General features: G+C 41.8%; 3 protein-coding genes across 6 annotated transcripts in view; 1 reads left to right on the forward strand and 2 right to left on the reverse strand.

Moving 5' to 3' along the window:
• nme7 (NME/NM23 family member 7) overlaps positions 1 to 6740 on the reverse strand; it is a 46043-nt gene extending 39303 nt beyond the window's left edge. For all 3 annotated transcript variants that reach the window (XR_014799479.1, XM_084922232.1, XM_084922231.1), the window contains exons 1-7: positions 6632 to 6740; positions 4474 to 4575; positions 4106 to 4272; positions 2450 to 2560; positions 1011 to 1061; positions 683 to 890; positions 484 to 589 (exon numbers count right to left, since the gene is read on the reverse strand). Coding sequence is in view for 2 of the 3 variants with exons in the window: in XM_084922232.1 (XP_084778358.1) it covers positions 484 to 589; positions 683 to 890; positions 1011 to 1061; positions 2450 to 2560; positions 4106 to 4272; positions 4474 to 4575; positions 6632 to 6634 (748 nt within the window). In the remaining variant the exon portion in view is untranslated. The remainder of the gene's footprint in view (positions 1 to 483; positions 590 to 682; positions 891 to 1010; positions 1062 to 2449; positions 2561 to 4105; positions 4273 to 4473; positions 4576 to 6631) is intronic.
• A 309-nt stretch (positions 6741 to 7049) lies between these two features.
• Positions 7050 to 10790, forward strand: LOC146361749 (betaine-homocysteine S-methyltransferase). 2 transcript variants are annotated; one of them, XM_084921867.1, is made up of 8 exons: positions 7050 to 7346; positions 9022 to 9089; positions 9160 to 9317; positions 9396 to 9499; positions 9816 to 9977; positions 10060 to 10265; positions 10439 to 10518; positions 10598 to 10790. In XM_084921867.1, the coding sequence occupies exons 1-8, from the start codon at positions 7188 to 7190 to the stop codon at positions 10660 to 10662; spliced, it is 1002 nt and encodes a 333-aa protein (XP_084777993.1). In that variant the 5' UTR covers positions 7050 to 7187; the 3' UTR covers positions 10663 to 10790. The 2 variants fall into 2 exon arrangements, with proteins under 2 accessions (XP_084777993.1, XP_084777994.1); XM_084921868.1 differs by having other exon boundaries at positions 7240 to 7346; positions 8065 to 9089.
• Positions 10791 to 11387: 597 nt separating this feature from the next.
• On the reverse strand, positions 11388 to 20538 carry LOC146361750 (basic immunoglobulin-like variable motif-containing protein). The gene is made up of 10 exons (XM_084921866.1): positions 20176 to 20538; positions 17338 to 17880; positions 17127 to 17256; positions 15147 to 15242; positions 14949 to 15053; positions 14772 to 14866; positions 14561 to 14693; positions 13682 to 13765; positions 13508 to 13604; positions 11388 to 13429 (listed from the first exon to the last, which is right to left on the reverse strand). The coding sequence occupies exons 1-10, from the start codon at positions 20204 to 20206 to the stop codon at positions 13133 to 13135; spliced, it is 1611 nt and encodes a 536-aa protein (XP_084777992.1). The 5' UTR covers positions 20207 to 20538; the 3' UTR covers positions 11388 to 13132.
• Positions 20539 to 20844: the final 306 nt, after the last annotated feature.

Consider the following 20844-nt stretch of genomic DNA (forward strand, 5'->3'; position numbering starts at 1 on the left):
AAAAAGACTCAACTTATGGGTTTGTTTGCAATTTGTATTGTTACCTTCTTTCAGTCTTGCAGGCCTGTATTTTATTTTATAAAATCAAAACATTGAGTGGGTAAGTCATATGCTAAAAGGCAGCATGAACACGGGTTCAGTCCCCCCCAGACTGTTTCCAGTGTGCTATCTCAACTTGGGCTTTCTCTATTGCCCCGTCAAATAAAGGCTGAAAAAAATGCCCCCAGCAAAAAAGACTTAAACTTATAAGTTTCTAGCAGAGAGAAACTAAACAGTTGGTGGGAAAAGAACCATGGAGTATTCTGAAGAAGTCTGCCATATCTAACCAAATTCATGGATTTTAACATGTTTCGGCACTTTTTGTGAGCTGATGAATGTGTGGCTAACTGCTTGTATCCAATTCAGTCTGCTGAAATTTTGCTGTGGTGTGTGATTTGGTTCACCTTCAGGTGCAGCTACTGTTAGTAATTGTGTTCTCCTTACCTTCGGATATGGCGTGGGGTTTGATGATGCAGCATGTGCAGTCCGTAAAGACGGCTGTGTTAGAGGGACCGTGCCCAATCGTGGAAGGGAAGAAAAATTCAGTTTCCTAACAAGAATAAAAACACTTTGATCACGTCTGGGCTACCAGGGCACATGTGAGGATGAATAAAGTCTGGCGGTCACAGAGTAGCATCCTCACTCTCGCTACTGCAGCGGGTGAGTCGGAGCCATGCGCGACATTTTTGATGCCATCTGTTCCAAATTGGGCACGGACGCTCTGTGGCGCCTCCCTCCGCGCCACAGCAGGGTCTGAAGTTCCCAAGAGCCCCCTCCAGATAGACATGGCCTCATCACCCATCAGCTCCATGGCAACCACCGGGCCCGAGGACATAAACTGCACTAGGTTACTGCGAAATGGAGCAACGTGTTTGTTTACATTTAGTGTTAGGATTACTTTGAATAATATTTTTTTGCTATCAGATATCTTTTCTACTGAAATTTGAGGCATCATTCACCGGGGCACTCACTTAAAGAACGGCTTGCCTTGATGTTCAGTGTAAAAGTCAGCTGCCTGGCTCCTGCAACGCAAGAAACCCATAAAACAATTAGTAAATGAGCAGAAAAATGACGCTGTTTACTGACAGAGACATTCATAGAGGTCATCAGTCTTCTTATCTCCCAGCTTTTTATCTGCGGTAATAAACTCATTCTACAATCACACTATTTAAATAAAGTGACATTTTAACATCAACATTAATTTCATGTCCTTGGATTTTGGGAAGTAAATGATAGGCACTCTCCTCCGCCCCCCCACCATGATTCCACCAAGGCTAGACATAAAAATTCCACAATTTCAAATGTGTAGGTGATAAGAGTTATGATTAATAAACTGGTACCAATTACAGAAAAATATTCTGAGACAATTACTACTCAGAAGAGTTTTTTTTACAGTACATTTTGCTTAAAATATGCAAATAATTGACCCAGTTATAAGTTCTGCTACTTCTAGGAAGTAAAATTAAATGTAAAACTTCTGAATTTTATTACAGGCAATGCCAAAGATGGCAGTAAATTCAAACCTTGAGCCTATGTGGATTAAGTGGAGGATGTTCATGTTAAACATGGTCAAAGTTTCTAATAATGAGGTTAGGGTGTGCACAGTAATCCCTTTGAGCCAAAAGGGCTCACAGGGCTGCAGACTGCTGTAAATGCTCACACAGTTTTTCCACTCTTGGATCTGTGTTTTTGTGTTTTTGCGACATGTCATAAAAAGGGGATATCCTTGGATTTGATGATCTGACTCCACAAATTTAAAAGCAGAAGGATGTTTAGATGCAGAAACAGCAGGTTACAGACAAATGCATAGACAAAATGCTGTACATAAACCCCAGGTATTTAACTTATACAAATACAAAATAATCAATAAAAAAAAGGTTAATTTTACGCAGAAGAGTGAACAGATGAGTCAAAGACCACTCGTTTTATGTGAGCATTCTCAGAGACTTGAACATAAAGAGAAAGTTGATACCACCGTTGTGATATGACTTATCCCGGACTGGGCTTTTAGGTCTTGTTGAGCCATCACAGAAATCTCAGATATGTTCAATGTCTTTGTTGTATAACCCCTGAACTCAAAGTTCACTCAACTTAACAAGCATTATACTTCAAACTGTACTTTCAAATTAAACACAGAAAGATCAGATCAGGGTGAGACTGGGCTAATGTTGTGAGGTGATCCACCTGATAAAATTGCTAGTGTTTAATAAAAATCAGACCTTGTTTGCCTCTTGGCTCGCCATATGTTCCTAATGTGTGTGAGAACGGAGAGCCATCCGTCTGTTTATACAAGGACACTGGCACCAAACAGCCCGTGTTTCCCTCTCCCACAGCTTGTTTGATACTTTCCCACAGTGAGATTATTAGTATTATTATTTTTGGATGTTTGGCAGAGAGGCTGTGACTTTACCACGTGAGCTTTGTCATCTTGGCTTTGGTCACTATCAGGTTGGAAGAGTAGATCAGCTCAAGGATATCTCCAATCTTGGTGACTACGTCTGGCTTTATCAAAGCAAGCGTTCTGGAGACACAGGGAGAGGAGAGGGAAAATAAGAGATGTGATTGGACAGCAGATATCACAGCCAACAGAAGGCTGCACATCAAGATCCCACTCAGGACACAAACACAATAATGTAGGTACAGTGAATACAAAAAGTCTACACAGTTATAGTACCAGGTTCGTGTGATATTCAAGATAAATAATTTGAATTTTTCCACCTTTGATGTGACCTTTAGCCTGTCAAATAAAAAATAAATAAATCTTTTAAGGGGGAAAAAAGTGAAAACTTACAATAAACTGGTAGAATAAACATCCACACCCTCAAACTAACAGATATTTAAAAATCCTCACTAAATTACAGCATTCAGCCTTTTAAGTTCGTGTCATTGCAGCACATTTAGACCTCCACTATTGGCCCACTTTTCCTCACAAAGGAGCTCCAAATCTGTCAAATTGTAAGGGCGCCTTCTCTGCACAGCCCTCTTCAGATCCTCCCACAAACCTCCAGCTGGATTCAGATCTGGGCTCTGGGTCATTCCAAACGTTTAATCCGACCTTCAGAGGGGTTGCTGTGCTGATAGCTGAAACTCCTCTTCAGCTTTCTAGCAGACATCTGAGGGTTGTGTGCTAACTGACTTGACTAGCTAACTGACTGGTATTTAAAATTGGTCACCTTGACCGAGGCTCCAGTTCCACCTATAGAACCCCTAAAGCATTATGCCGCCCCCACCGTACTTCACCATGGGGATGGTATTCTGTGGTCATGGGCAGCGTAGTTTGTGGAATTATGGCCATAAAGTTCAACCTTGTTCTCATCAGACCAAAACACAGCTTCAGACATATGAAAAACACAGTTAATGTTGTCACCTGTGGTGCACAGGAAGTTTCTGTCAGAAATTCTTGCAGCTTGTTTAATGTTCCTGCAGGTCTGTTGGTGTCCTCCCCGACCAGTTTTCTTCTTCCTCCTCTTCAGCATTGATCATCTTTCAACTATCCAGTTGCTGGTGATGTCACTATTGAGCCATATTTACTCCACTTATCGATGTCCATCTTCACAGTGTCCCGTATCTTTGTAGTGCTCCTGTTACTTCTCTACTGATCTTTATTGATTTACAGTCACTTCAGAGCATTCACCCTCCCTTACTGTATACTATACTTCATTGTAGATTTCGTTTTAAATAGATAATCTTTATCCGCCCAATATCAACAAAGTCATTCATAACCCAGCACTGGAAACTCTCACTTATAAAAGCATTCAAGCCTTTAATTCAGTACTTTGTTATACAGCTCCATAGGTAGGTCTTTACAGTGTTTGCACACCTGGATTTAGTCTTTCCATATACATTTTATTCTGTGTCTACACAGCTTGTCAACATTTATAAAAATCACTAATTTCAACATTTAAGCGCCAACAGCTTTACTGTAATCTCTACGTGGGTGTTTTTAATGTCTGTCACTAGGTTACAGTTAAAGGATTTATTTGTAAGGCCATAACTTTCCAAATAGATCAATCATGTCTACATGGGTAGACACCCCCCCAAATGTAAGCTAGACGAATGATCATACCTTTCTTTTTTACTGCCGAGTTTGTTTGCTGTGTACTGATCCCCATAATCGATCATATGTAGCTGTCGTGAGAACACGTTCACTCGATTCCCAATAAATAAGTCCTCCTGATGTATGTCATCGTATTTGGTCCTTCTCAGAAATATCCGCTGGTTCTTTACATCAAACTGTAAAAACAGGTATATTTTTCAGAAATGCTAAAGAAAAAATCTGAAATTTTCATCAATATGGAGTTAATTAAAACAAATAAGCTATTTACATTTTCCACTACAAGGTATTCATATTCTGGATTTAAAAAAGAACATTCATAAACACACCTTCAGGCAGAAAAAAAGAGACAAAAAGTAAGCACTGGAGTAAAAGCGTACCATTTCTACTGAGCCATCTCTGGGGTAGTAAAACAGTTGGTAACGCCGCAGGAGGGCGGAGGTGGGGTCATACCACTCAGTAAGAAAGGCAAACCGGTCCTCCTGAAAATAAATAAATAAATATAACTTAGATATTAAAACTTCTTTCTGCAAAGGAGAATTTCTGGCAACCCCCCAAAAGCCAAAAGAAAATCTTTTTTCACCCACGTGATTTAATTACCTCCAGCATATTAGACATTTCTCATTATAAAATGATAAAAAAAATAACAAAAAATTGACCATTTATTTCAAAAAACTGAAACTAACTAACTTATGAGGACAAATCATGTGTGTTTTTTCAACCCCAAAGGCCCAGTTTGAGCCAGGAAAACCCTGAATCTGTGCCAACAAATAAAACATACTGAGCTTTTAAAAGGTCACCATGTCGCCTGAAACCACAGGCCAATGTTCAGGTGAATGCGTAAGCCTCACAGATGTAAACTAGGAGGCATGAATCCACACAGTTCAGGTTTATTTTTACATTTTGGTCCATTTCCACAAATGTGTTTATTAACAGAAAATGAATCCAGTACATAAGGTGGTCAATATTTACAAAATCTGGCTTTTTACAAACCAAAGGCGTCTGTTATTAATAAGCACAGAAATGTTATGACTCAATATGATCAGGTATGCTCACCTGACTAGTAGCAGACTTTATTCAGTTCACCTTGTCAACCAAAAACAATTCAGTAAACACGGATAACGATCGGTTAGCACTGTTGCCACTAAGCAACACAAGCCTGGATTTGGTTTGCAGGTCACTTCCTGCAGATCAGACCTTTTGCCAAACGAAAACATTTCGAGCATCACAAAACCAAAAATACCACAGAGAAGATCATTTTTTGGGTGTTCTACAGCGAATAAAATATGGGCTCATGAGATTTGCAAATATTGCATTCTGCATTCTGTCTTCCATCTTCAGGACAAGTTTGCGTTTCCACACTCCTTATCTTCCTCATGACATTTCCTATTAAGATTAAGCAGTTAGGAAGACACAGGAAGTGATTTCACAGACTATTTCGCTGTAGTGATTGTCCTAATCACCGCCAGGCCAGTGTTATCATGTTTAAAGGATGATTTGCTGAAGGTGTCTCCTGGTCTTCTGCTCATCATTAATCCAATTGGTTTTGCAAAGAAAATGTTCCCTATCTCTTGCCCCACTGCTTCATGAAGCCTGGGGATGATCCGGGTCTTATCCCGAACAAGCAAAACATCAGTGCTACTATTACTTTCTTAGTTTGTATATTCAAAGCAGTGCTCCTTCAATGTGGGATGGCACCACTGGAAAGGCACAGAGGCAGTAAAAAGTAGGATAAATGAATACAATTTCTTCAAGGACAAATAAATCAGTAACAGTGTTTTGGTGCTGTTAGTCTGATTAATTAAGAAAAATTCAAAGTGGGTTATTTTTTTATAATAAATGACTGCCCTCCTCCTCCTTTCTTCGATTAGCTCTTAAAATATCAGTAATATCATTACTTTGTAATGTTTTATGTTTTCAATTATTTTTAAGATGCTCATAATTTTCTTCCTCTCGTATTCTGTTTCATTGCATTTTGTTTTCTTTAAAGTATCTGCACCCACCTCCTACAGGTGCTACACAAATATAATTTGATTGATTGATTAACCAGTCTGCAGTTTAGCATTAATCAGTCGTCTAACGCACCGTGTGAGAGATAAGGATGTCTCTCACAACTAAAAGCTCAGACCACCTCCTCCACTCAGCCTAGTTAATAGAATAAACAGAAAACATGGGCACCAGCTGAATGGATAGAAACTCTTTGAGCAGAAACATGTTTGATGCCAGGTATACCAACATTAAAAGCACCTGCTCAGCTACACCTTTAGCTAATTTAATCATAGCTGATGTTCACCGTTAGACATTAACCACACAGCTACCTGTAGTTAAACTGTGTATAAGCCATAAATGATATTTTTAAAGGAGCTAACGGCTAACCCGTTAGCCTGAAGCACTGATGTTTAGAACTGCTCGGCTAGCTTGTGTTTATTATGCTAACAGTAGCAAACAGCAACCTGTTTCAGGCTCTAACGGAAGTTTTTACCTTCACCGAAGCCCTCACGCCCCCCGGTTTGATGACAGGAGGGAATCTTTACTCACCATCTTTTAAAACATCCCCGTAAACTCTGTGTGACAGCACACTGTTGTTAGCTAGCAAACATTAGCCGTACTTCGTTTCTATAGTAACTGCAGAGGTGCATTCACGTGTTCATGAGAAGTCTGACCTTTCAGCACAGTTTTTGTTATTTGTTTTTATGCAGACCTTAAAATGTAATATATTAGTCATAAATGATTGGATGGATATCATAAATTAAACTGTATACATGATAATTATAAAGCAGTACAAAAGAAAAACTGCGCTGTCTTGCTCCAGTGGTTGTTTATAAAGTAAAGGAGCGAGCAAGAATCGGATTCTGGTGAAATACAGTGTGCATTTATTGTGTAGGAGGACATCTACTGGCGGTCTGCTGATGCTGCGAAGAAGTTCAGTTTTGAGCGGCCATAAACGCACCTTCACTGTTACCCGGAAGGACAACATTATGAAACGTGAAGGATCTGATGTTGCACTTCACTCTCTTCTGTGTGAATAATTAAGCTGCCCGGTGGTGTTATTTCAGAGGAGTCAGCGTTAGTAACTTGACTGAATGATCTTCTTATGAAAAGCAGTGCAAAGAATTCTCCAGTAAATCTTTTAATAAAGTGTTGCTCCATGGGCTCCTCTGCTCTTCTCACACAAATGGTTAATGATGAAGGGCCATTGATCCTAGATGGTGGACTGGCAACTGATCTGGAAGCGCATGGAGCCAAACTGCAGGTAAATCATAAAAATAACCTGCAACAGGTCACCATTTTCTATTGATTAGACTAATTTAATTTCTCTCTGGAGATGTTTTGTGTCTATTTTCAGTCAATCCATGTCTCCATGGTGGCTGTGCTATTTGTTTTGTAGTTGTGTTACTGACTTATACAAGTAATTTAAAAGTAATTTTAAAGCTGTGGTTCAGAGACCTTAGCCAGGCTTATCAGATCCCAACAAACTAAATATGTGAAAAGTCTGTTTAGTGTTTTATTTCTGTATATTTAAAATTTTAAACATCAAACATGTAGCAAAATACTCTAAATAAAGAGAATGTTCAATAAAATAAAATAAAATTTGAAGTTAGGATTATTAAGGTTAAATTTAAATACAAGCATTAAAGCAACAGTCTACAGAACGGTGTGTAAGATGTAAATAAAAACACAGTTAAATGACTGCAAATCATAAGCCCATATCTTATTCACAGTAGAACACAGAAAACTGAGTACTATTTTAAGAGAAAAAACATTAACAACAAGGTTATTTTGAAGTTGATGGCAGCAACATATCTATAAAAAAAAAGGGTGGGACGAGGCCATGTGTCTGGGAACTGAGGAGAGCAGCTGCTGAACTTATCAGGAGAGGAATGTCATCCCATTTGGGTCTGATACAGGATTCTAGCTGCTCAGCAGTCCTGAATCTGCTTTGTTGTGTTTTTGGTTTCATGATGCTCCAGACGCTTTGCTTGATGAAAGGTCTGGACCACAGGCCTGCAGTTCCGCACCCAGACTCAGATTTAATGAAGTATGCTGTTTACCATCATCCTGCTGAAATACGCAAGGCCTTTCCTGAAAAAGACGTCACCTGAATGGGAGCATATGTGGCCCTGAGAAGTCCAACCCACTGAAAGCTAAGAGATTCAAAAGCGCACAAAACAAAACAGATGTGTTTTTTCTTCTTACATTAAGTTTCTTTGTCTACAGCACATCTGTTTGTGAAGTTAGAAAAACTCCACCCCTGAAGCTTCCACTCGTCACCACACCTGCATTTCCTTTTACACGTGCTGGTGAAACTTGTGCAACTTGGGACTTGTTAGTTGCTCACAATGCTTCACCTGGGATGTAGACTGCAGATATTCCCTACTTAGAATCACAGCTTGCTGAACTTTACAGAGTCAGTCAAACCTGAGCATCAAAGGCCCATCTGTGATCTGAGTGTACTCTGTATCTTTGCAGAAGAAAATACCTGCATGGTTTTGTATTTATTTTCAGAGAGATGGTTAAATGACCTGAATATATCCTCTGGCCTTGTTCTCACAGCCTGTCTGTGACTGTGAGTCACTTGATTTTCACAGCTTTTATTTTTTTTTTCATTGTATTATCTTTACTGAATTTCCCAAATCTGCCCTCTTGACACATTCCCTCCCTGTAATGTAAATGATAATAATTACAAAAACTAAAAAGATTAAAACTAGAAAATATAAAACTATAATAACTCTGAAGGTTGAGATGCTGTATTGTTACTTTCTAGTACATGATCTATACCGAAACTTGTGTTTTTATTAAATATAAAGTACGTAAACAGGTGAATAATATTTTTATCTGGTCTTTAAAGATCAAATATAAGATTTTTTTATTAATATTGCTCTGTGAATCTGGACTGAAATTCGTGTGTGTGTGTGTTACATATGCAGGGAGACCCTCTGTGGAGCGCCAGGCTTTTGCACACTGATCCTCAGGCCATAAGAGATGCTCATTACAGGTGTGTCCATGCAAAAATGTTGGTAAATACAAATCAATCAGCACTTAATGTATACACTTTGTGTGAACAGGTTCCTCCTCAGTGGTGCTGATGTCATCACGACAGCCACATACCAGGCAAGTATCCCAGGATTCATCAGCCACCTGGAGGTTAGCGCTGAGCGCGCCAGAGAGCTGCTGATGTCCGGAGTTCATCTGGCCAAAGAGACGGTGAAGAGGTTTGAGTCAGGTAGAAGAGGTTACGCTGAGCTGAGCCGACTCTTGCTGTAAACTGTGATATAATCTCACTGTTTATTTCTCTGTAAAGGGAAGAGACGCCCCCTGGTGGCAGGCTCTGTGGGGCCGTACGGGGCCTTTCTCCACGATGGCTCGGAGTACACTGGAGCTTACGCAGAGCAGATGAGTGTTGAAGTAAGTACCCCTCAGCCACCTACTGGACTTTATGCCTGCTTTGAGAAGATTACCCAGAATAGTTGTTTATATCTCCGGTTCTGGTTCTGTTTATATTTTCGGTTTGTTTCATGAAAAATCAGTAAGTACCTCCTTTTTTGGGACAATAACTTCAGTATATTTAATGACACTATGACACTTTTTACCTTAATACTATGGCTATTTTCAGAATTACAAACAAAATTGAAGCATTTTGAGTACAACAGAGATCTATATGACATTTTAATTGTAAAACACATTTAAGCTGTTTACACTTGTGTCTTTAATCTATTCGAAGGAGCTTAAAGTTTGGCACCGGCCTCAGATTGACTGCTTAGCAGCTGCGGGAGTTGATCTCATCGCCTTTGAGACAATCCCGAGCATCAAAGAGGCGGAGGCTGTGGTGGAGCTGCTGAGGGAGTTTCCAAACTCGAAAGCCTGGCTGTCATTCTCCTGTAAGGTAATCGCTGCCGGTGAACAGCGATGACGAAAGATCCATATTAGTTCGTTGTTAGTCACACAATGACTCGCCTCGCCATCAGGACGAGAAGCGTATATCGGACGGCAGCCTGTTCGCTGACGCCGTGCGGGTCGCCGAGAGATCCACGCAGCTGCTCGCTGTGGGAGTCAACTGCTGTCCTCCAGACGTGGTGGAGTCGCTGCTGGACTCTGCTGGACCGCTGCACGTCTCAAACACGAGCTGGGTGGTGTACCCTAACAGCGGAGAGGAGTGGGACACTGAGCGGGGGTGAGTCTGAAGCTAAATTAACACACGACTGTCTAAACGCCTCACATCAACGTGTTTACATTCTGTAAATACAACATAAAGCTACCATAAAAACTTGATTCCTTAAAGAGAAAAAAAGAAAATCTGCTAAATATCTGTGTGGATTCAGTAAAGGATCTTTTTTTCATTCAAAGGTGGCAAACATCAGGAAAACCATCAGGATGGACGCCTGATCTGAGCCACATGTGGGTGAAGCAGGGCGCTGCTCTGATAGGTGAGCTCAGCTGCTTTCTCTTATACTCAGTCTTCTTCTGTTTTGCAGCATTTTCTCTGAGCAGCTCTTTGTCTTACAGGGGGATGCTGTCGTATTGGCCCTGCTCATATAGCAGAGCTAAGACAGCAGTTAAAGGGGCGTTGAACCTCCAGCCTCTGCAGAGAGGCCTCAAAACTTGGCTGCCTACAAGAACAGGACAAGCTGAAGGAGGCAGAAACCTGTCACTGCTGACTTTCTGCAAATTATAATAAAATCTGTGATTGATGACATGATGCTGGTGTTCACACTCTGGCTGAGCGGGCCTTCTTGGTTATGCAGGGCTTATGTTCACTATAAGAGCGTGAGGAGACTCAGAAGAGAGAGAATAAATTATCATTTCTGATTCAGTCGTGTTGTGACTAAGTTGCTTAAAAATGCCACTGAGCAAGTTAAAATTAATGTGATCCCGAAAATTCAATTAGTGGACATGCAGTTAGTGGGGTTAGGTTAATTGGAGAATCTAAATTATCCATAGGTGTGAATATGAGTGCGAGCAGTTGTCTGTCTCTCTGTGTTAGCCCTGCGTCTGGCTGGTGACCTGTCCAGGGTGTATCCCACCTCTCGCCCTATTGTATCTAGGATACGCTACATCCTCCCTGCATCCCTGACAAGGATAAGTGGATGGATGAAGAGAACGGATTGATGAATTTGTCATATTTGCTCAATCCAGCAGGAAAGGTAAATAAAAACATTTTGTGACTAAGACTTTCATGGTAAAAAGGGTTCTACATGCTTTATTTGACATGAATTGAGACTCAGCCGTGTGAATAAAAGCAACACCGGAAGAGTCACAATAAATGTTAAACAAAAAAATACGAATGCTGCAGGAATTCTTAAAAATCCCATTTTATTGTAAAATAAGTCAATAAATAAACCACTACATCAAACCCACTTAGGTACACAATGACTGTGTGTGTGGGTCAGAGACAAACGGACCCACAAAAGGTGCAAAGAAACATGTAAAGGAACTGCTCGTGTCTGAAATAAACCATGAGTGTCACTCTGAGTGTCCGAAGTTTAAACACCAGGATTGTCTACCGTCCCCCCGGAGATTTCACGAAACACAACACAACGCCAGCGGCTTTCACGATACTTTAACTGGACGAGCCGCTGAACGCCAGGTGAGAAACGAGCCCACCTCCTGTACCTGTACGATGAGCTGCGTCTGAAAGAATGTACAGTGGATGTGTCGGTGCAGCTCAGATTAAACCTGCAGAAACGTGTTTGTGATGAGCGGCAACGCTGTGAGGTTTGCTTTGAGTGGGTCCGACTTCTCAAAGCTCCTATTAGCTTTTATTTATTATTTATAGATTTATTCATTTATGATCTGCGGCCAAATCTCTTGCGGGAATGATTACAGCAAACCAAAGCATCCTCCCTGTTTCTATTAGAAGAAAACGTTCTGCTGGGATATTCTGCAGAAGTGTTGCACATTTTCTGATTGGTCAAATATTTGAGCTTTTCGCAACAGGCGGCTACAAATGAGTTTATTAATTTCAGTTCTTCTGCTGCGTCTCGACACAACAACACAGAACTACTGAAGAAATTCTGCTGCTGCCCATCCACATTTCCACAGACCGAAGAACCAAACTTGCCGTAGTGTTACAAAGAGAAAGTCGGGACGATTTACATGGGAAACATGTATTTGAGAATTATTGCTGAATTTTTAAAGGTTGGGCATTTTGGCCCCAACACTCAACCTTTTTCCAGAGGAAATGACTGTAACTGGTTCAATGTCGCCCCGGTTAGAAGGACGCAGACGACTGATGGCCTCAAAGTTTACTTCGTTAGTTTGTCGGTTTACTGCTTCAGACTGAAAACACAAGGCTGGAAAACCATTTCAAGTTACTGCTGACCTGAAAGCTGCACGCAATGCTACATGGGCCAGAGATTTCATGTGGATCAGTCATGGAACTGCCTCTGTAATGATTGCGAAGCAGCTGTCTCCATATTGCTTGTCTTCACTGCTAAAGGACAAAGTGAGCAAAGAAAAAGGATATGGCCACGGGAGACACCCTCAGGAACAAGAAGTGAAAACACCCTAAAGAGAATATCTGCTTCAAAGCACTAAAATGAGCTGAACATGTGGTAGTCTTAAATATTCAAAAAGGACTCTTGTGATTTCTGTAAAGCTTCTACTGTCAATAAATTCAATAAAAACTGCTTCCTGGTCACTTCCCTCTATAGGTTTTTAACTGGGAGGAGACCCCCTAGCAGACCCATATCTCATTTTGACTGGGAACACCTTGGGATGCTGCAGGGGGAACGGGAAAGGTCACTGGGAAAAAGGATATCTGGCATAACCTGCTGAGCCTAGAAGTGACCCGACTTTGGCTAAGCAGAAGAAATGGAGGCATCGAGCCATTTTAGGAGATGATTTTAAAAAATGAAACTACGTATCTGAGCTGTTTTTGGACATTTAAAGAGTCCTAACGCTTCACTAACAGTGCATTTTGGTGTTTTCATGCCGTTTATTAACAGTAAACTGCAGAAAACTCCAGACCTATTCTTTAACTTCATAACTTCACTACTGTTTAGATACTCAGTCCTCATCCTGCTCATCCCTAAGAACCTTTCAGTCTGTGATGTCTTCTTCGAGGTCGCTGTCGGGCGAGCTGCGCTGTCTGTACTCCGTGCTGTTGGACAGGCGTTTCCAGCTGGTGTCTTTCTGGCTTCCCATGCTGTGCGAGCGTCCCAGCTGGGCCATCCGCTTGGCTGACGTCCTCTCTTCGCTGTCGTCGCTCGCGTGGGCCCTTTCCGTGGCAGATTGGTGAAAGTCGTGCCGCAGGTTTTCCAAATTCAGCGCCCAGGGGCCAAGCTTCTGCCAGTTGACCCTCTGGAAGGCCATGATGCAGTGCAGGTTTCCACCTACCTGAGAATGAAGAAGCCTTTTAGTTATTCACCATCTCAGACACACAAACATTTAAACAGCTGGTCTGAGAATTGGAACCTTTTTGGTTTTGCGGCGCTGAATCCCCCTCTCTGTGTGGCGAATGTCCAGGTATTCTGGATTTTGGGTGTTGAGGTCAGTCACGATATCCAGCCACCTGCAGAGAGGACTTCCCGTTAAACTGCTTAACAGCAGCAGACGTGGAAATGGAGTAAAAACTGAACAGAAACATACTTTTTACAATGAATAGCCGGATGTTTTCTGCTGGGTTCCCCGATTAAGATCCAGTATTCCATTTCGTTAGTGGGAAGAGCACCCCTTCACAGAAAACAGGACAACATCTGTTACTAAAAACTAGTCAACTAATTTGTTAATATTTTCATATGGTGACATTAAGAATGTAAAGTCTCTTGTTTAAGTCCATAAGATTTTACATCTCAGGACATAATAAAAAAATCAGCTGTTCCTCAGAGGGTCATAAAATTAGGTAAATTAAGTTTTTTAAAGTGTGCTTTCATGGATTTAACCTTTAACATGCTTATTGTGGCCTGTAGAGTTATGGAGTTTCTCTGAGCACTGCAGGGTTTGAGCATGGAGTGAATATGCTGGGATGTCCACTCCTGGGAAGACTTAGCACACACCTGAATGTGCCGAAGCCTCTGCTTTTAAAGAGGTGTTCACACTTCCTGAGCACCTCTAAGAATAAACAGTTTCCTGTTACTTACCCTCTAATTCAAGTCAAGACTTTGTCCTCAGGACTGCAAAGAGTCCCATTAAAACGTCTTTTTCACGCAGCCGAAAGATTAAATAAAATCTCTAACAAACGTAAACTTACAGCAAACAATGCAACAAAGAAATATGACAAAACAAAACAACTCTACACGAAAAGAAATAAGCTAAATTAAAAAGGAAAAAAAAGGAAAATAAAATGAACGAGCATCATCAAGTAAATATCTACATAAAATAAAATGAGCCTTTAATGTGGATCAATGCAGTAAACCGAAACCTCATTCATTATATTTTGTGCAGGGGCTAGCAGAAAAATCTCAAAACACAGCTTTTAGCGAGCACTGATCTAAATGAGCAGTTCTAACTGCTGTGACGTGGCGTTACCTGTACGCCTTTGCTGCTTTGAGCGGCGTGGCTTCGAACCCCACGGGGCAAAAGTAGTGGTTCTGACAGTGGTAAATGTAGGCCATGGACTCGTCCTTCAGGCCTTGTGTCAGTTTCATCAGAGCTCCTTCAGCTGAAAAGAAGAACGAGTTTAATCACTCATGCTGCACATCTGTAAGAATAACAGCGCTGAGTGGATCAGCTGACTCGCCTGTTTCTCCTGCTGTCTTGTGCTTTCCGTGTGGTTTGTACAGAATATAGGAGCAACCTCGCACTCGGAAGTTGTCGTTGATTTGTCTGAACCACCTGTGAAGAAAACGCACTGACTGCAGACCTGCGCACTCTTTCGATTTTTTTTTTTAAAGTAAAAGACGGGAGGTTTGTGTACCGCATCAGTGTAGCGTTGCCGGTGAAGGGACCAAACTTGATTTCTTCAAACGGCGGCTGAAACCCCAGAATATGCAGAGCTTCCTCCTGAGAGATGGGTGGCAGACTGGCAATGCAAACAAACATTTACACCTTTTATTCATTGCCCACACTTCATAAGCTGATTTTTTTTATATGAGATAAGATGCAGGCTGCTCACTTTCCTGCGCCAAGTGTGCTGTACAGGAAGTTCCAGCAGGAAACCAGCGAGGAGATCCCACAAGACGTCTTATACTGTGGCCGACTGATGCAGTACCTGCAGAAAAATGGATTATAACACAAAAGACAGACTTCTGTTAAGGTAACGGGTCCTCTCCGAAAGAAGACAAGAGCTTGTGGAGAATCACCTGGGTTGCAATGAAAATACTTTTTTATGTGGGGTTTAATTTCTTCAAGTATTCATATTGGTTTATCAAAATTGCCAGAAATAACAGGAAAAGCTGGACTACAGTAGGAAGGTAACAAATATTCACTGCCTTAAATCAATGTGCAACCATTCAGCAGAATGGCAGAGTCTTACTCCAGAAAAAACCCGGAGGACAGAGGCAAACATTTGGCACTGCCCTCACAGCTTTCAGTCATCCGCCTGCGCAATTACAATTTCAGATAAATGAACACTTCTAGATGCAGCTGTCACAGCCACAGCGACAACAAAACGAGACAGCCGTTGTCTGTGCTGTGAAAGAAAAACTCATTCAAATAAACACAAATGCGCTGACCGTGTCCCCGCTCTTTGGTTTCTGAACTTTACTGCCCTTCTTTAGTAAATCCTGACCCCAGGGGACAAAAAAGGGCATTGAGCTGTCTCTAAAGCTCTGCAGTGAAAATGGAGAGTGCAGAGAGTCAAATCAATCTCTCCCCTTTTATCTCAGACAATCAAAAAGCTCCTGGCATGTTTCCATCCATCCTCTACATGACTGCCATCTTGTGGCCACAGTCAGCAGTCGTCGCTAAAGCTGCGCTTATTTCATGCACATTGGAGACCGTAGCTCCCTCTGTTATATAGTCGTGTCCGTCTCCCAGTAACACTGACCGGAGCTTAGAGGCCAGCAGCTTTTTTCTGATGGTTTGCATATGCACATTTTGGACAAACCTCTGGTCTGGTCTAATAGGAAACAAGAATGCAAGTGAAGCAACCCCGGCTCTGCTTTCACTGCTCTGATATCAATTATGATTGACCCTTTGTGTGGAAACACAGCTTAGTGGTGGAGTAGCAAGTAAAAGAGCTTCAGTGATTTACCGTCGGCGAATCACCTCAGCCGACATGTGTGATGTAGAGAAGATGAAGTTTGAAAAGGATGTTAATAACTCCTTTAGTACATTAGCAAGGGAAGCTATAACCATAATGGACATAATGGACAGTGGCGCTGACCATGTCTGGTCTAATAAAACAGGCAAGCTGAGCAGGTGCAGGCTCAGCAGCACTTTCAGAATAGCATCTATAAAAATCTCTAAATGTAATAGGATTAACCAGCTGTTTTGCCAACACTCCACCAACATTTTCCATCCATATTTTAATCCCCTGATAGACATTGACCATTAACCACGTCACACAACACTCATTACTTTTAATTCAGATTATTTTTTTTGTGATTAATATTTTAATATACTTTTGTAGACCTGTATTTATCAGCTCATTAACTTTTTTTTAGAGATCATCGCAAACATGTGATGCTGGACATTAAACATTAAACAGAATAACTATTTAAAATGCCCTCAACCTTAAACATAGACAGCAGTTATATGTTTAAGGTAATATAAATAATACACAATTTAACACAGAGAGAGAACATTATTCTGTAGAGTGATTATTTTTACTTTTGATATTTTAGGCACAACTTTCCAATAAAACAGTTTCATGTATACTGAGGTGTTTTCATAGTGTTTTATTGGTTCTTTTTCTAAACAGATAGTAGATACAAAAATGTGAAGATGTCCATGTAGAGTGCAGATAAACAGCATGAATGGTATGTTTTAGTCTGATCCAGTTTATCTTGTTAAATAGTGAGTAAATAGTAAAGAGAGATGTTTTTTGTTTGTGTGTACAGGGAGATGGAGGGGGTGGTCTCTGCTTTCCTTTCTGTAAAAGTCACTGCACGAACATGGAGGAAATGAAAATGGAGGCTAAATATAACATTACCATCTTCTGAGGTCGAGCACTTTCCTCTGTTTGATCTCCTCCAGTGAGGCGTGAGGAGGGACATCTTGCAGGTTCCTGCTGGGTCTGTCGGATGACTTCATCTTCTTAGCGCCGCATTTCTTACCATTGCCTGAAAAAGTGTTTCAAAAAACATCAAAGTGTGACATCATGTAAACCAAACTGATTAAATTCACTTCCAGACCTTTCTTACTTGCTCTTATTTTCCTTGTATATGCAGTGTTGAAGTCTGCTGTGTCAATCTCCCAGGCCAAAATAGGCTTGGACACGTCCTCCATGTCACAGTCCTCGCCTGCCCCCCCATGGGAACCTCCAGTGTGTGCGGCACTGAGCTCTGTGGAGGGTTTGGGCTTTACACGTGGGGATCCGTCATCCTGCTTCTTCGAGAGCGCGTCCCTGCCTGCGTTTGGGGGGCAGTACACGGAGGCAGCCTGGTTTAAGAGGGCATAATCAGAGCAGACTGTGTAGAACTTCTCACGGGAGTGCGTGACCGGGCAGGTCCACGGCAGGTGGAGCTCAGCACTAGAAGCCCGCCTCACCCTCGCGGCATCCCGGGCCAGGGACCGAATCAGGCTGTGCTCCTCCTCCCTGTCTGCGGTCCGCTGCAGCCCTGATGGCTCCGCAGACCCAGACAGGTTTGTTCCCTGACCCTCTGAGGTGTTAGGCATCGAGCGGCCGCTGAGCTGACTGGCAACAGAACCGGACGAGGCCGAACGCGATGATGGAGAAGTGACCTCTGCAGGGAAAAAAGGAGGTTATTCAAAATATATGAGAAGAAGATGAAAGTGCAGAGATAGAGACCTCACACTGTGCACTCAGATAGGAGAAATCAGTCAGCTAATAGTTTTATCTGACACAGAAACATCTGTATTACATCAGGATAGCTCAGCTCTGCTGCCACAAACACAGACACAGGGGAATCTTACATGTTACATATCACAACAGATTTTTATTCACCAAGCTCTTTCTGTGTATTTGTTCTCCCCCTCCTTCTTCTTTGTAATTTTTACCACACTGAGCTTGTCTTCCATTACTGTATTTTATTTTACCAAACTATTCTACTTTATTTTTGCCTTTTTGTTGCACGTGATGTTTAATATTTTTGCTTCTGTGAAAGGAATTTGCATCCAATCACCTGCCTTCAAATGTATTTGGATCATACATTGGAGAGAATGCAGAACCAAAAAGCTCCTGAAACACATGAACCAACTTTCTTAGTCTAACAGTTACCATAACTAGCAAAATCCATCATTATCAAAAATTGCCAGTGGACTTTTCAACAAGATTGCTTAATAATTATGTAATTAAGTCCTACAGAGTGAGGGGATGCCTGAGGAATGGAGAAGAAGTGCACTGGTACTGATTTTCAAGAACAAGGGTGATGTGCAGAGCTCCACACCACAAAGCTGTGGGAAAGAGTTGTTGAAGCTAGGTTAAGTAGCAGCAGTATGCCTTCATGCTGAGAAAGAGCTCTACAGATGTAATGTGTGCTTAGGGAGTGTTGAAGGGGGAGTACAGAAAAGGTCAGAAGGAGATTGACGGTCTCTGCGTGGATCAGAGAAAGGATATTATAAGGCGCCAAAAGAGGAACTGCATGAGGAAGTCAGGAGTGGCAGAAAAGTATGTTAAGGTCGTGCAGGACATGTATGAGGACAGCGAGACAGTGGGGAGATGTGTGTTAGGAGTGACAGATGGGTTCAAGTTGGGGGTGAGATTACATTTTTTGCAGTGGTGATGGAGAGGCTGATGGATGAGGTCAGGCAGGAGTTTGCAGATGACACTGATCCGTAGTGAGCAAGTGGAGTCTGCAGAGGTGGAAGTCTAAGGAAAGAAAAGAAAAGCGTCTGGACTTCTTTAAGTTGCTTGAAGACGTTTCATCTCTCATCCGAGAAGCTTCTTCAGTTCTAGGGTCAAATGGTGGAGAGTCCCAGATTTAAACCCTGTGGGAGTATCCCCCCAAGAGGGACAAAAGGACCCCCTAATGATCCTCTACCCAATCACATGAGCCAAGGTGTGAAAACGGGTGTAGGTCATAATCAGCCAAGGTTTCGGGTGAGCTCATTGTGAAACCTAGCCCCACCCTATCATGTGATTTCCTGAGGTCATATGGCCCAGGATGTGAGTGGGCGTTAAGGCGTCTGGGAAGGGATCTCAAAACTGGATTATAGATGGCAGACAGTTGGTGTTGTAAGCCACCGCCTCTGTTCAAAGATGGTCGCTCACAGTGGACATAAATGGCTTCTTTTACTCTTTCAAACCATCTGTCCTCTCTGTCCAAAATGTGAACACTGGCATTTTCGAAAGAGTGTCCTTTGTCCTTTAGATGCAGATGGACTGCTGAGTCTTGTCACGTGGAGGTGGCTCTTATATGTTGTGCCATGCGTTTGTGAAGTGGCAGCAGAGGTGGAAGTATATACTGGAGAGAGGATGAATGGAGATCCGTAAAAGCAAGCCTGAATACATGTTTGTGGATGAAAGAGAGACGGATGGAGCACAGGTAACGAAGATAGATCGGTTTAAATAACTGGGGTAACTAACTCTCTCGACCACGGACGAGAGAGGTGAAGACAGGAGAGCAGCAAGAGTGAGAGGGAAGGTTTACAAGATGGTAATGAGACCTGCTTTCATGTATGGTTTGGAGACAGGAGGTAGAGCTGAAGATGCTCAGATCTTCATTGGAAGGGATGGTGGACAAACATGAAGCAGATATCAAAAAAGAAATTTTATAGACAAAGTGGGGTGTTAATAGGCAGAGGGTCTTATACAATTGTAAAGCAAGCTAGCTCCTTCATTTATATACAGTCTTTAAATCGTCCCCCTGGCAAACCCAGTGTTGGTCCACGTTAACGAAAACACCTGAAACTATGAACATAATATATTCCAAAGCCACAACCCCGAGTGTCACTTGTCAGGCTCACGGAGAGACAAACAAGCGCTGTTCCTCTTAGCCTTTAGCCTACAATGAGTCACCTATCATAGAAACAGACAGCATGGCTCTTGATATCCACCTAAACATTAACTAACGGTTCACCTGTAAAGCTGCTGCGATCACCCACAAACATCCAATTTGGTTAGCGGACGTAAACACGCCCAGCCGTCATTTTCAGCATCACAGATAGACTCATAAAATCTTCAGTAATGACCACCCTTGGCGGGGAGGCGGAAAAAGATAAAGCTGAGAGCAAACTACCAAATCGCCGCACACATTAGCGCGAAAAATGTGGAAAATAGCCGAAAAATAAGCAACAAACGTCGTCCTCCTGACCCGCAGCCTCTTCCTGAGCAGGTCCATCGGACTATACCATTCTGAGCAACCGGGAGGAAGGGAAATATCAACGTTGTTAAATTCTTATAAGATTGTTAAAAAAACAAAAACAGAAAGTTTAAATGAGCAAAAACACTTTTCATCGCACACATGTGTATGTTATTGCACTGCATTAAATTTACTACATATTTGGACGTGTCCAGCTTGGCGCCTCCTCTTCCCGTCTCAGTAAAATTATTTCTCAGTTTAAACCAATCACAGTAGAGCACTTGAATGGACGAGTCTCGTCAGCGTCACGTGATACATTCAGATAGTTCCTGAAAGTGCTTACCGGGCAATTTAAATTTGTAGACTCAGAGACACATCCGTCGATACATTTATTATTTGTGGTAATTATTAATCTCTAAATGCATTAATTAAAAAAAAAAAGTTATC

This window comes from Perissodus microlepis, chromosome 23 (assembly GCF_051167445.1).
Source record: "Perissodus microlepis isolate ML-2025 ecotype Zambia chromosome 23, ASM5116744v1, whole genome shotgun sequence".
Taxonomy (NCBI): Eukaryota; Metazoa; Chordata; class Actinopteri; order Cichliformes; family Cichlidae; genus Perissodus; species Perissodus microlepis.